General features: G+C 39.3%; 1 protein-coding gene and 1 non-coding gene across 3 annotated transcripts in view; both read right to left on the reverse strand.

Moving 5' to 3' along the window:
• The window catches only part of LOC137040640 (NACHT, LRR and PYD domains-containing protein 12-like), a 39,438-nt gene that overhangs the window by 6,248 nt on the left and 19,350 nt on the right, over nt 1-13,840 (reverse strand). Inside the window, exons 9-11 of one of the 2 annotated variants that reach the window (XM_067416431.1) lie at nt 13,597-13,767; nt 10,571-10,744; nt 1,834-2,451 (exon numbers count right to left, since the gene is read on the reverse strand). In XM_067416431.1, the coding sequence (XP_067272532.1) occupies nt 2,433-2,451; nt 10,571-10,744; nt 13,597-13,767 (364 nt within the window). In that variant the 3' untranslated portion in view covers nt 1,834-2,432. Of the gene's footprint in view, nt 1-1,833; nt 2,452-10,570; nt 10,745-13,596; nt 13,768-13,840 lie in introns of those variants that run through there. The other variant, XM_067416430.1, reaches the window with a different exon arrangement.
• On the reverse strand, nt 7,622-7,696 carry trnaa-agc (transfer RNA alanine (anticodon AGC)). Its single transcript has one exon. It is a non-coding gene; the product is annotated as a tRNA-Ala (tRNA).

Here is a 13,840-nt window from a genome sequence, read left to right on the forward strand (position 1 = left end):
CATTTGAAGCACACACAATCACTATTACTCACCCTGTTAAAATCCATGTAGTAGTGGTCTATCGTCCTCCAGGTCACCGCGGTAACTTTGTGGAGGAGTTGGATGTGTTACTTTCTAGCTTCCCTGAGGATGGCACTCCTCTGATTCTGCTTGGTGACTTCAACATCCATCTTGATAAACACCTAGCCACAGACTTCACCACTCTACTGACTTCATTTGACCATAAGTTAGTATTTACTATGGCTACTCACACATCAGGTAACCAATTAGACCTCGTCTACACACGCAACTGCTCCACGGACAACACTTTAGTTACTCCATTACACACATCAGACCACTTTCTCATCACTTTTAACCTCATACTGACTCCTGATACAACACGTACTCCTACACAGATTACCTTTCGGCGTAATCTACACTCACTCTCCCCCTTTCGCCTATCCACTATGGTTTCATCTTCACTCCCTCCACCTGCTCAGTTCTCAGCACTGGACACTAACAGTGCTTCTGACACTCTTTGCTCCACTCGAACATCCTCCTTCGACAATTTTTGCCCCCTTTCATCCAGACCAGCCCGCCCCACCCCATCTGCCCCCTGGCTGTCTGACGTTCTCCGTGAACATCGCTCTGGACTCAGGGCGGCAGAGAGGAAATGGCGGAAATCTAAAAACTATACTGACCTTACCTTGTATCAGTCTCTTCTCTCTTCTTTCTCTACAAATGCCTCCACTGCTAAAACAACATACTACCACAACAAAATCAACAATTGCTCTGACTCTCGCACACTCTTTAAAACATTCTCCTCTTTTCTTTGTCCTCCTCCTCCACCTCCTTCATCAACTCTTACAGCTGATAACTTTGCATCATTTTTCACAATTAAAACCTCTCTCATCAGCAACCAGTTCTCCTCACCACAAACTGACACACACACATCTAAACAACTAACACGAACACGCTTCCATCCTTCTCTCCACTCTCCGAGGCAGATATTTCTAAACTCATCCTTTCCAATCACCCTACTACCTGTCCACTTGATCCTATACCCACTCACCTCCTACAGGCTATTTCTTCTTCAATAACTCCTGCACTCACTCACATTGTCAACACTTCTCTTCACACGGAAACCTTTCCCACAGCATTTAAGCAGGCTCGGGTAACCCCACTGCTTAAGAAACCCTCTCTGAATCCAGCACTTTTAGAAAACTACATCCTTTCTGCCTTTCATTGCAAAGACACTTGAGCGAGTTGTTCAATCAACTCTCTATGTTTCTTGAACAGAACAACCTTCTGGACAACAACCAATCCGTCTTTAAAAGCGGCCATTCGACTGAGACTTTACTCTAGACCTTACAAAGCAGACCTACAAAGCAGCTTACAAATCCTCACTGCTCATCCTGCTGGATCTGTCTGCTGCTTTTGACACAGTTAACCACCAGATCCTCCTGTCAACACTTAAGAAGATGGGTATCTCAGGAACTGCTCTCCAGTGGTTCAGGTCTTACCTCTCTGGTAGGTCCTACAGGGTGTCATGGAGAGGTGAAGTGTCTAAGTCACATCATCTAGCTACTGGGGTTCCCCAGGGCTCAGTCCTTGGACCACTTCTCTTCTCCATCTACATGTCATCATTAGGTTCTGTCATTCAGAAACACGGCTTCTCCTATCACTGCTATGATGATGACACTCAACTCTACCTCTCATTTCAACCAGATTATCCTACAGTCTGTGTTCGTATCGCTGCCTGTCTGACAGACATTTCTGAATGGATGAAGGAGCATCACCTTAAACTCAATCTTGCAAAGACAGAATTACTTATTGTCTCAACCAACCCAGTACTTCATCAAAATTTCTCCATCCAGCTTGGTTCATCAACCATAACTCCATCCAGGACAGCCAGGAACCTTGTTGTAGGAGTTGTGACTGATGACCAGTTAAACTTCACTGACCACATTACTGCAACAGCCCGGTCCTGCAGATTTGCCTTATACAACATTAGAAAGATTAGACCCTTCCTATCAGAACAGGATGTACAACTCCTGGTTCAAGCTCTTGTTCTCTCCAGACTGGACTATTGTAATGCTCTTCTGGCTGGGCTTCCAGCATGCACTCTCAAACCCTTGCAATTAATCCAGAATGCAGCGGCGAGAGTGGTCTTTAACGAGCCGAAGAGAGCGCATGTTATGCCTCTCTTCATCAGACTGCACTGGTTGCCAATGGCTGCTCGCATCAAATTCAAGGCACTAGTTATCGCCTACAAAACAACCACTGGCTCTGCACCAATATACCTAAACTCACTTGTTCAGACTTACACACCCTACAGAAGCTTGCGTTCTGCGAGTGAGCGGCACCTCGTGGTTCCATCCCAAAGGGGCATAAAATCGCTCTCACAGATCTTTTCCTGGACTGTTCCCACCTGGTGGAATGACCTGCCGATCTCAATTTGTGCTGCTGAGTCTGTAGCCATTTTAAAAAAAAACATTTTTAGACACATCTTTTCCAATTGCACCTGACCAATAAAGAATAGCACTTCTTTCTGTTTTCTGTTTGTTTGTCTAAAATAAAATAAAAATTTTGTGTACTGTGCTCGATTAACTGAGTATTCTTACAGCTCTTGCAGGTTGTTGCCCTCGTTTGTTTCGTTGCTTCTATTGCTCTCTCCTTTTTTTAAGTCGCTTTGGATAAAAGCCTCTACTAAATGATTAAAATGTAAATTTAAATATTTAAACTGATGTCTCAAAATAATATGTGCTTTACTTTACAAACATTTCTTACACATAATATAGCACAATGGTCACTTACACCATTACAGAAAACTCCAGATAGATAATAAGACAGCCATTGGTTAGTGACATCAATTAATGAGGATTTGTTTGGATCTTTTTGATTTAACCGTGTTGGAGAATTTATCAGTTGCTCCAAACAAAGAATCACAGATATAAGATCTCCCCACGTAAGATCAGCTCTGATTTAGTCCAGTTATGAAGAAGATCAGTAAGTGAAGTGTTAGCTTCACTTCATGCAGATGTTGGACGATAACATCCAATGGTGATGTAAGGGCCATTTGAAAAATTTGTTTAATTGTCAACAATTCAAAGAAAGAAAGAAAGCTAATATAATACGTACAGGTGCAGTTTGAATTTGACTTAAAATAAACTGCAACTCCACCACCTTTTTTGGGGCAATCTGATCTAAAGAGATTATACCCCTTTATGTGTATCATGGAGTTTGTAATGATTAAATTGTGTTTTTTTCAAAGACTAACGTAACATCCACATCAGATTCAGAGCAATGATCAAACACAGATGGAGTCCATCAACACCCTCAAAGCTTCACAGTCCTATATCTCTTCTTGGGTCGAAATTTCATTCAATAACAGCCATTTTGATTTAGATGCTGTTTATTGCTGATGATCGCGTTAATTTTCATATGCATCTGCCTATATAAGATCGCTCGTTTCTGCTTCTTCTTTTCTTGTGTTTTGATCAGGAGATTGTGTATTCATTCAGGAGATAGGTAATAGCGCCTCCTGCCGTGTAACAGTGAAAACATGGAAAGCCGGAAAATATTATCAATGGCAGGGAAACATTTTCTCCTTTAGTCTATGGTTCTCTCATAAAAGACGAGATAACAAAAGATAGAAAAAAAATCACTCAGTCCTCTTGACTGAAAAACTTAAGTGTGTTAATCTATATTTATACAGTGAAGACTATGCAGTGATATTTTATATTTGATTACTGTTGATGTAGCCTTACTGAAAATCTAGTTTAGACCCATGAAAAACCTGAAAAGAACTGTTTTTCATTTGTATGTTTTGTATTTATTTGTGCTGCTGCTCATAATTGCATTATTTGTTTATTTTATTATAGACTGTATATACAATATTTAAAAATAAAATGTATAAAATGTTAGGCTTTTTGGAGTCAACCTTATTTATTTAGGTTACATGGATCAAAAAACAAACAATAGGCCTATTTTATTTTATTTATTACTTTTTTGTGGTGGAACCAGTAAAAAAATTAACCACTGGTCCAACCGGGCCAGAAAAAAATCCTTAATATTGAGCCCTGCGAGTACAAACATTTACTCTATCATACAGACGTGAGAAGGCTGTCGAATGGCAGGGTGGTCAGCCCAGTGAACGAATTGAAAGATGAAATACATGCTTTTCTGACTGAGAAACTGTCACCTCTCATAAGCTCGTTCAGTGATGAGAAATGTTAATCAACCCCATCTTATCTTGCTGACATATTTTCTGTTCTAAAATAACTGAATCTAGAACTACAAGAACGGGAGGACAACTTTTTTAGACATTGCAAACTAATTCAAGCTTTCCACAGATCACTCAAACTCAGGCAGCTGCGTCTCAAAACCTCAAGCTACTATATGTTCCCAACAATGATGAAACACATTGAAGAAAAGGTGTCCAAGAAATCAGTCGCTGGCCCGACGCGTCTCATTCAGTCACATGCAGTGGGTGAAACAAGCAGTGGGTGAAAAATCCCTTTGACTTTCAAACTCCAGATTCAATTGCTGAACTGAATTGAACTCCTCCTGAAGAATCAGAAATGCTGCAAGTGACCTGTGACAACTTTGAAAATGCATCATAAAACAGAAAAATTATAATGAGTATCCCATGCTAAGGAAAGCAAGCATTTCATTGCTACTAGCCTTTACAACTACAGAGATGAAACAACCAAACCAGCTGGATGCTTCTGGACACGCGTGTTGCCCTCTCGTCCTGCGAACGCCAGATTGTGCAGAATAAGCAGGCCCACCCTTCTCATTAACCCCTTTGCAGTAAGGTCTCGCCGACAGCCCCAGATTACTGATTACTGAAAAACTTGGTATAATTATAAAGATTAAAGCCTTCAGCTTCGTTATCTGACCAATGTTTATGATAAAATGAGGTTGCAGTGACATTATTTCTTAATTTATGTCAGGAGTGCAAAATAATCAATCCGTTATGAACGATATTTTGAAAAGAATATCAACAAGAATCAAAAGCCAGTCACATCATCTGGTTTTATTAGTGGACACATACATGCACTAAACAGCATCCATTCGGGCTCTAAGTCAACACGTGCGCCTATTTGGACAAATATAGATTTATCAACACGTTTGCAAAATATTCTGCCATACAAAATAACATTTCTATTAATTTCTCACTGAATTATGCTGATCTGAAGAGCCGAATGACATTCAGAGCGATCTCTGGCCGTTTCTCAATACCAAGTAGGCAAACTTCTGACTTGTGTCCTTGGTAGTTCAGACTTGTCGAGTTGGACTCGGGAGAACGAACTCCAGAGGACGAGAGGAATCGTCATCAGTCCCTGGTCAAGTACCGTTCCAATTCAAAGTTCACTTCTAGCTTTTTTACCGGGAGTGGGCGGGACCGGGAATTGTAATATTATTAATTTTGAACTTAATTTGGCCACCGAAAGACTTTAATCACCGAAATATACGGCCGAAATGTTGTGGTGACACAAAGAGAAACCGCAACCTGCAGGTGCTTGTCTAATGCGACATGTCTGCGGCGTGGACGTATGTGGTTCATCTCACATCTGATCACACATCTATGGTAAACTTTGTTCAGTGCATGCTAGTGCTTCCGTATGTTCGAATATGACCAGTCGTTTTCGCCATCACTCCGCGTGAAGAGCCAGAAGACGTGAATGAGAAGTCGCGTGCGTTGTGAGAAGCGCACACGTCTCACAGCGCACAAATATTGAGTTCTCTTTCAAGTCCTGCGCTTGAACAGACAAACTCACTCAAATAGTATAACAACATGTTCATCTTGAGGAGTATCCTAATAGGAGACATATTTTGGATATGCCTTAAGTGAACTTTTACTGTATACAGTCGAGAAAGACGAGCATATCCCTGCATCAGGTCTTAAAGGGGCAGTAGCCTTCACTGCTGTCGGTTTAATGTCAAACTAAAGATAAAGACATCACTTACTGCTCTTGATAGAATAGCTTTTGTAAGTTTAATAAGGATTAATCTTTAATTACAGTTAAATATGCAGTTATTTTACATTTGATTACTTTATTAAATTTCTCTACCTTTCTTTAGGCCAGTAGGCCTGTGCATTATTATTTAATGAACATGAGTGAGGTCAAGTTAAACATTTTAGTTTGGATTTTATTGTATACTGTGCATTGTTGCAATGTGCTAAATAAATATTTGCATAATTTATAATGATTTATTATTTGAAACTTTAATATTAATTTGTGCAATTGCAATGCCTTGGTTTTAGTGCATAAAATCTGTCATAGCCATAAATGCAATGGTACTAATAATTGGCATAATTTATTTCGGTGTTTCGGTTTTAGGCCTTGGTTTCCTCTTTTTCAGCTTTCAGTTTCGGCCAAGAATTTTGATTTCGGTGCATCCCTAGTCTGAACTAACCAAAAAGAAGGAGTGACAACGCATAAGCCAGCTGCAAGACATTTACTGTGTGTGTGTGTGTGTGTGTGTGTGTGTGTGTGTGTGTGTCTGTTTTTGCATTGATGATTTATGTGGAATTTAATGTGTGTGCATGGTTATTATATTGAACTGAAACCCATCTTAAACAAAAATGACGATTTGGGTCTTTATTCATCTGGGCATGGGTATGCTGTGATCAGTACTGAATTATTTTACTGTAACTGACAGATTCTGGCCAAATAAACACAACACGGGAACGGGAGTCATTCTTCTGGGATTGGGACGGGACAGAAACTTCCCCCCGTTTTTCCGTGGGATTGGGATGGGTCAGGATTTTTTTGTGGGACGGGAGAGGTTTGAAAATCCACTCCAGTGTCGCCCTCTACTGGGCACCCGCTGATCGACTGGATCTCACAACTCTGCATAGGCGCTCTCTTTATAAATAAACTAGGGCTGGGACTGTTACGCGCTAATTAAGATTAATTAATTACGGGACTTTAACGCCTTAATTAAGATTAATTAATTACAGGACTTTAACGCCTTAATTAAGATTAATTAATTACAGGACTTTAACACGCTAATTAAGATTAATTAATTACGGGACTGTAACACGTTAATTAAGATTAATTAATTACGGGACTTTAACACGCTAATTAAGATTAATTACGGGAAAAAATATATATTTTAACCACACTTATTTTTGCACCGCGGAACGTTTTTCAATGAATGAGTTTCGACGGACCGATTATACTGGAACACCAACTAGCGCTCACGAGTTACGACAACAACAAACCACAGTGAACATGAGTGAAGAAGCTGATGAGACCGCTTTGCTCGGCCTCGTGGATGGGAAATTTTGTTTTAAAAAACGAAAGGATGGAAGCGTCGACAAGAGCACGGTTGTGTGCAAGCGATACAACAAGGAGTTAGCGTATCACCGCAGCACATCGAGCTTCAAATATCACAAATACGCTTCTGCTAAACTTAATGGCAAACATTGCACTGGTCTGCTGGACTGAAATAAATAAACTATATTTTGTTGGTTAAGCTTATGTATTCAGTCATTATTCAATGGTATACTAAAAATACATGTGAAAAATTACTTACATTTACATTTATGAATTTGGCAGACGCTTTTATCCAAAGCGACTTACATTGCATTTTTTTAAGGAACACTTTTTACATTTTTATCAATTCTTGCTTTCCCTGGGAATCGAACCCATGACCTTGGCATTGCTAGTGCCACGCTCTACTGGTTGAGCTACAGGAAAGCTCAACCAATACTTCTCATTGTTCTCAGGTCAAATATTTATTAGCAAATTAAAATGCGATTAATTTCGATTAATTAATTACAAAGCCTCTAATTAAGTAGATTTTTTTTTAGTCCCGGCCCTAAAATAAAACCACAGATTTAATCATTAAACAAGTACATTCTTGCCTGAAAAAGTCTTAAAACTACATTTTTGACACATTAACCGTAGTATTGTTAAATTACGCAGGGTTTCTCGTCCGCTATTGACGCTTGCTGGTCGGTGTGAGATGCATTCAGGGATACCGGTCTGTCTCCTCTCAATGCACACACATTTCTACGTATAAGTACAAGTTGGTAAATCCCACACTTTGCGTGAAACTGTTCTTACGCACTCACTGCGCACAGAACTGTGCGTACGCACCCTTGATAAATGAGGGCCCTGGTTCCTGGGTAAAGTTCCTGTGGTGGAAACGGGGCTATTCATGACAGACCGGTGAAACGTTCATTGAGTGAAAACAATAGACTGTGAATTGAGCCGTTGAAAGACTAGTTAGTAGACTGCAAGTATGTGTTTTACAGGCCAATAACAATGATTATTAGCATCTTTTCTTAGCCTTTGCTAAAAACTCATGACAGTCTTACATTATGCTTCATAAAATGCATGTTTTTAGAGATTTCATCCTCAAATTTGAAATGAAGTGTGGCCACACTTGTGGCTTCACATTAGTTGTGGTTATAAGTTGTTATACTCACATTATGTTTTTATACATTTAAAAATATATTATATATAAAAAACAAATATTCTCTGTTTATGTAATCTGTATGAAAACAGTGAGAGGTGCAGTTTCTCCAGCGCTACTCATTAACTTTAATGTGACCACACGCACGCGCACACAAGCGATTTACATGCAAATCGTCCACGAGGAAGGAACGAGAACCTGTAAACGGCCCCATCATCTCAAAACAAAGAATCATCTTCTTTCTTCTGATTTCAGCTCAGAAGACACGCTGCAAGTTTACCTTGGATTTACCTTTAGAATAAGACGAACGCGATTTTAAAATGAGAATTTTTAAGGTAAAGCATTTAATCTCACTTATAGTAGCTTTACTGATGAATAAACTTCACATTATAGGCTAGCCTACTAGTTGAAGTATTGCCAAACTAAAATGTGTGAAATCAACGGAAACATGTTGAAACAGGAAATAGGTAGGCAACCTCGATGCTAAATAAAGATACGAAATGAGGATATTATGCTCTATAATATTAAACGCAGCATGATATAAAAGTAGGTTTGCTAACTGTCCCGTTTATTGGGCCTAAATGTCCCGTACATTACTGACCTGTTTATTGACTGCTATACGCTGATGCACCGCTCATGTTGCGTTTTTGCGCACTCATGTTCGTTATTTTAAATGCAGATGCGCTTAAATAGAGATACGAAATAGGGTTCGTTCATCTTGCACTGTCCTTGTTTGCCCTCAATGTGTCTTTTGCACTTTATGTATTATTATTATTTATTTTTTTATTTATTTTTACAGCACTGCTCTGTTGTTTTCATGTCTAAACCCAAGTATACAATAATGTTCAAACGTTTTAGATCTGTCTGTTTTCAAAAAAAGTTCTTCTGCTTAACAAGGCTGCATTTATTGATTTTTTAAATGCAATTTATTCCGGTTTTCAGTTTCACTTGATCCTTCAAAAATCATTGTAATTTGCTGATTTGCTGCTCAAGAAACATTTCTTATATTATTATGAATGTTGATTTTTTTTTTTTTTTACAATTTATTTCAGGATTCTTTGATAAATAGAAAGTTCAAAACAACAGCATTTATCTGAAATAGAAATCTATTGAAATTAAATTAAATTCACAAAGATGCCTTATATTCATCAAAAAACACAGTAAAGACATTTATAAAGTTACTAAATATTTTTTATTTCAGATAAATGTTATTATTTTGAACTTTCTGTTAATCAAAGGAATCAAAGGGATTTATCCCTCTGGGTTAAATCTCTTTATCAAATTATCCTGAAAAAATGACAACATTCATAATAATAAGAAATGTTTGTTGAGCTTATAGATCAAATCATCATATGAGAATGATTAGTGAAGGATCATGTGACACTGAAGACTGGAGTAATGATGATAAATTCAGCTTTGATCAAAGGAATTAATTACACTTTACATATTCACATAGAAAACATTTATTTTAAATTGTAAAAATATTTCACAATATTACTGTTTTTACTATTTTGGATCAAATAAATATAATATATATATATATATAAAGTAAAAAAAAACTTCTAAAACGTTTGAACAGTACTGCAGGTCTAAAGTCTTTATGTAGTTTACTACTTTTAAATTAAACGTGATTTTGTGAATAAGCTACAAACAATACATTCAATCATTAAATCTCCTCATGTTATATTGTATGAATGAGTGATCAGAATGGGGTTCACACTGTTTTGAAGAAAAAACTCTAGGCAACAACATCCAGTTCTGAAAAACCTTGTGAACAAATCTTTAAAGTAAAATGGCCTTATTTCAGGGATTTAACATTTTAGTTTTTCCAAAAACTATGCATAAACTATTTTTCTCAAAACTACAAACTTTTACGTCCATGTTACGCACATATCACTATAGCCCTGTTTGTGCTGAATACACATTAATATGCTTTAAAGCAACTGAAAAAAACACAAATGTCTGAGTATGTCAAACTTCTTCAGGGCCACTAATTAGCCTAAGGGTCCAGAGGGTTAATAATATTGTATATACTGTAAGGGTCGCGTCAATAAAAAAGGTCAATTTTTAAAAAGTTGGGTCTACTGTATTAGAAAAAAATATTTTTTTATAAATAATGTACCTGCACATTGTGTATTATTTCATCACATCTCACCTCAGTGTCTTCAGTTGACAGTGTGGATCCTCCAGTAAATCACTGAGCTCCTTCACTCCTGATTCTCCAGGATCATTTCCTGCAAGATCCAGCTCTATCAGGTGTGAAGGGTTTGATCTCAGAGCTGACGCCAGAGCTTTATAACCTTCTTCTGTGATACCGCAGTCGGAGAGTCTAGAACAGAAATGCAAATGTAACATTCAGCTAATTACACAGTTATTCTAGAAATTACCAGAGCAGTTTAATGGGCAAATATAATAGTTTTATCTGTCCAACAAACTGTATGAACCCTAGTCTTCATACCAGGTTTGTGACAATCATTATTTATTTATTTATCTATATTTATCATTAAGCCTATCAATCAGCATGTTAAAAATATTTTTTTCAAAATCAAATGTTTTAGTGTGTACATGCTAGGACTATTTATTCAGAAAATATCTCAGATTGCGTATGTAACCTATGTTCCCTGAGAACAGGGAACGAGACACTGCGTCCTAGAATGCTTCAGGGGAATGCTTCCAGTGTGACAGGTGTCTGAAGCTACTATCGAATCACATCAATCCTATTGACCAGCGACCGCCCATGACATCATCAATGTGCGACCAGGAAGTACATAAGGGCGCCTATCAAGCATGACACCATCTTTAGTCTGAAGGGACTGTTTGGCAGGCCGCCATGCTGAGGGGAGTGCATGCCCACTGGCAGTGATAACTGTCAGGACAAGCAAATTAAACTTGAAAAGCTCCCCCTCTGGTCACACTGGGCTGTCAGTGACAGCACTCCCTACGGTCATAGCCCAAGCTATAAGCCTCAACAGAAACCTTAATGCATAAGCATGAGGTCCTACCCAGACTGCTCAAAGGCCTGGGACCAACTTCTTAAACAGAAGGGGTCCCTTTAAGGGAATGTGGCCAAGGGGCCCGAGGGCACCCCAGCCAGTCACTATTCGGAAAAACCTTTCCCGCATGCCACCAGGGAGGCCTGACCTGGTGTCGCTTCTGCGGGACACCTTGGCCTGGCCAGCCCTGTCTGTTTGAAACAGAGCCACTGGAAAGTCACCTTCTGGTGAGGCATCCAGACTGAGGGACTGCGAACTGGCAGTATTCTCCTCAGACCGGATCCCAGAGACGGGTATCCTAGAGAGCAGTACTCAGCATAGCGCTTTCCTAACCCTTGCTAGCGAGGGGAGTTCACCTGCTCGATCTTAGGATTTACCGAGCTGTGTGCTCATTGACGACCCTCAGAGAGGGGAGCACCAGAGCCTGCCTGGTGGGTAACCCCCAGCTGTAGGCCAAACTACCAAATGTTCTATTCTACAAAGAACTGGTAAGAGAAGTGCCTAATCTTGGAAACTTCGCCTTCAAGTAGGCCCAGAGAGGCCCAGAGAGGCCTACTACCTGATAGCAAGTTTAACTACTCGTTGGTCATTAAACAGTCCACGCTTCTGAGATACTGATGTCCTTTAGCACTCTTTTATTTGTACATTTGAGACACCGTGAAAACTAAAATGTAAACAAAAACAACAAACACAAGTTTTACATATACCCATAAAGACACAAAATCAAATAAAGAAATACATAAGATTAACTCATTTACCGTGTTTGCCTGTAACCAACAGTAGAATCATCAGGAGCCCATGCATATCTCAATTCATGTTTGCCATTCTGTTGACACTAATACTTCCGGGTTAAATAACCCAGGAAGAGTCACAGGACCAATCAGTACAACTAAATTAAATCCAATACCACCAGAATTAACTAAATTAATACATGTGCATAAATAAATCACATTTAAATCAAAAATACAAAAGGAAAAAATAAACTTTAACCCCTAAAACCCTACCAATATTACATACATGTATACACCATACACAGCTGACCTACCAGTGTCAGCTACAGCAAGTTTTCAAAGAGGCCTAAGAGGGGCCTACCACTTGATAGTAATTCATGCGGACTGCCACAGCATCCAGATTTACATTTATGGAGGCCTAGAGAAGCCTGCCATCTCAAAGCAAGCCTTCAGGGAGGCCTGATGAGGCCTACAAACTAATGGCTTGTGGTGAGGCATTATGGATACTTCACCTTCAAGGAGGCCCAGAGAGGCCTACGACCTGATAGCAAGTTTTTCAAGGAGGCCTACGAGAGGCCTACGACCTGATAGCAATACATGATAGCCAATCAGGCTATCTGTCCTGTTGCCCTGCATAGGAACTGGACTTCAGGGAGGCTCCTGGACGGACCCTCCTACACGGTCAGGGTGGCTGAGAGTAACAATCTCACCAGCCATCCCTAAGAGCACTTGCTTTGATAAGTCTCGTCAGCCACCAGATAATCTGAGAGGAATACAACCCTCTCATGACGATTGGCGAGCTCCATCTGGGATGGCGAACTCCCCTCCCTCAAGAGGAGAGCCAATCAAGAACAGAGCGATCTCGGAAAACAGCTCACAATTTACACAAACAGCAGTGTAAATGTGTAAAACACAAGACTGTGCTTTCTCTTTATCCCAGGCAGTAAATAACTGAATTTGTATTTCCTTAATTTGTTTAAGCAATTCAGACAGAACAGTCCCTGAAGACGAAAAAAGATGGTGTCATGTTTGGCAGGCGCCCTTATATAATTCCTGGTCACACATTGATGATGTCATGGGCTGTCGCCGGTCAATAGGATTGACGTGATTCGATAGTAGCTTCAGACACCTGTCGTGCTGGAGGCGTTCCCCCGAAGCGTTCTAGGACGCAGTGCGAGTTCCCTTTCGAAAGGGAACAAAACTGTTCCATCTACAAAGAACTATGTAGCTCAATATCTCAAAACTGCAGAACATACTGTCTAGGGGTTCTTTTCGAAAAAGCTTTGTAAGCCTAAGTTGTTCGTAGAGACCATTGGTGGCTATTGTTCTATGATCAACTTAAACTTATAATGCTATTGGGTAACACAGCCCTGTTCATTATCATTAAGTCTTGATTTCACCTTATGTTTTTGCTTATTTTGAGCTAAATGAACCCTGTCTATTGTCACAGAACTTACCTCAGTTTTTCCAATTTACAACTTATACTCTCCAATCCAGTGCAGAGCAGCTTCACTCCTGAATCTTGGAGATTATTATGGTTCATGTTGAGCTCTTTCAGATTGGTATCTGATCCAAGAACTCGAGCTAGAGCTGAACAGCCTTTGTATGTTAAGTTACAGTCATTTAGCCTACAAGGGAAATAAGTAAAATTCCAGAATAATATGTTTGAATACATTTGCTAAGATACAAATATCAAATCTT

This window comes from Pseudorasbora parva, chromosome 14 (genome assembly GCF_024679245.1).
Source record: "Pseudorasbora parva isolate DD20220531a chromosome 14, ASM2467924v1, whole genome shotgun sequence".
Lineage (NCBI taxonomy): Eukaryota > Metazoa > Chordata > Actinopteri > Cypriniformes > Gobionidae > Pseudorasbora > Pseudorasbora parva.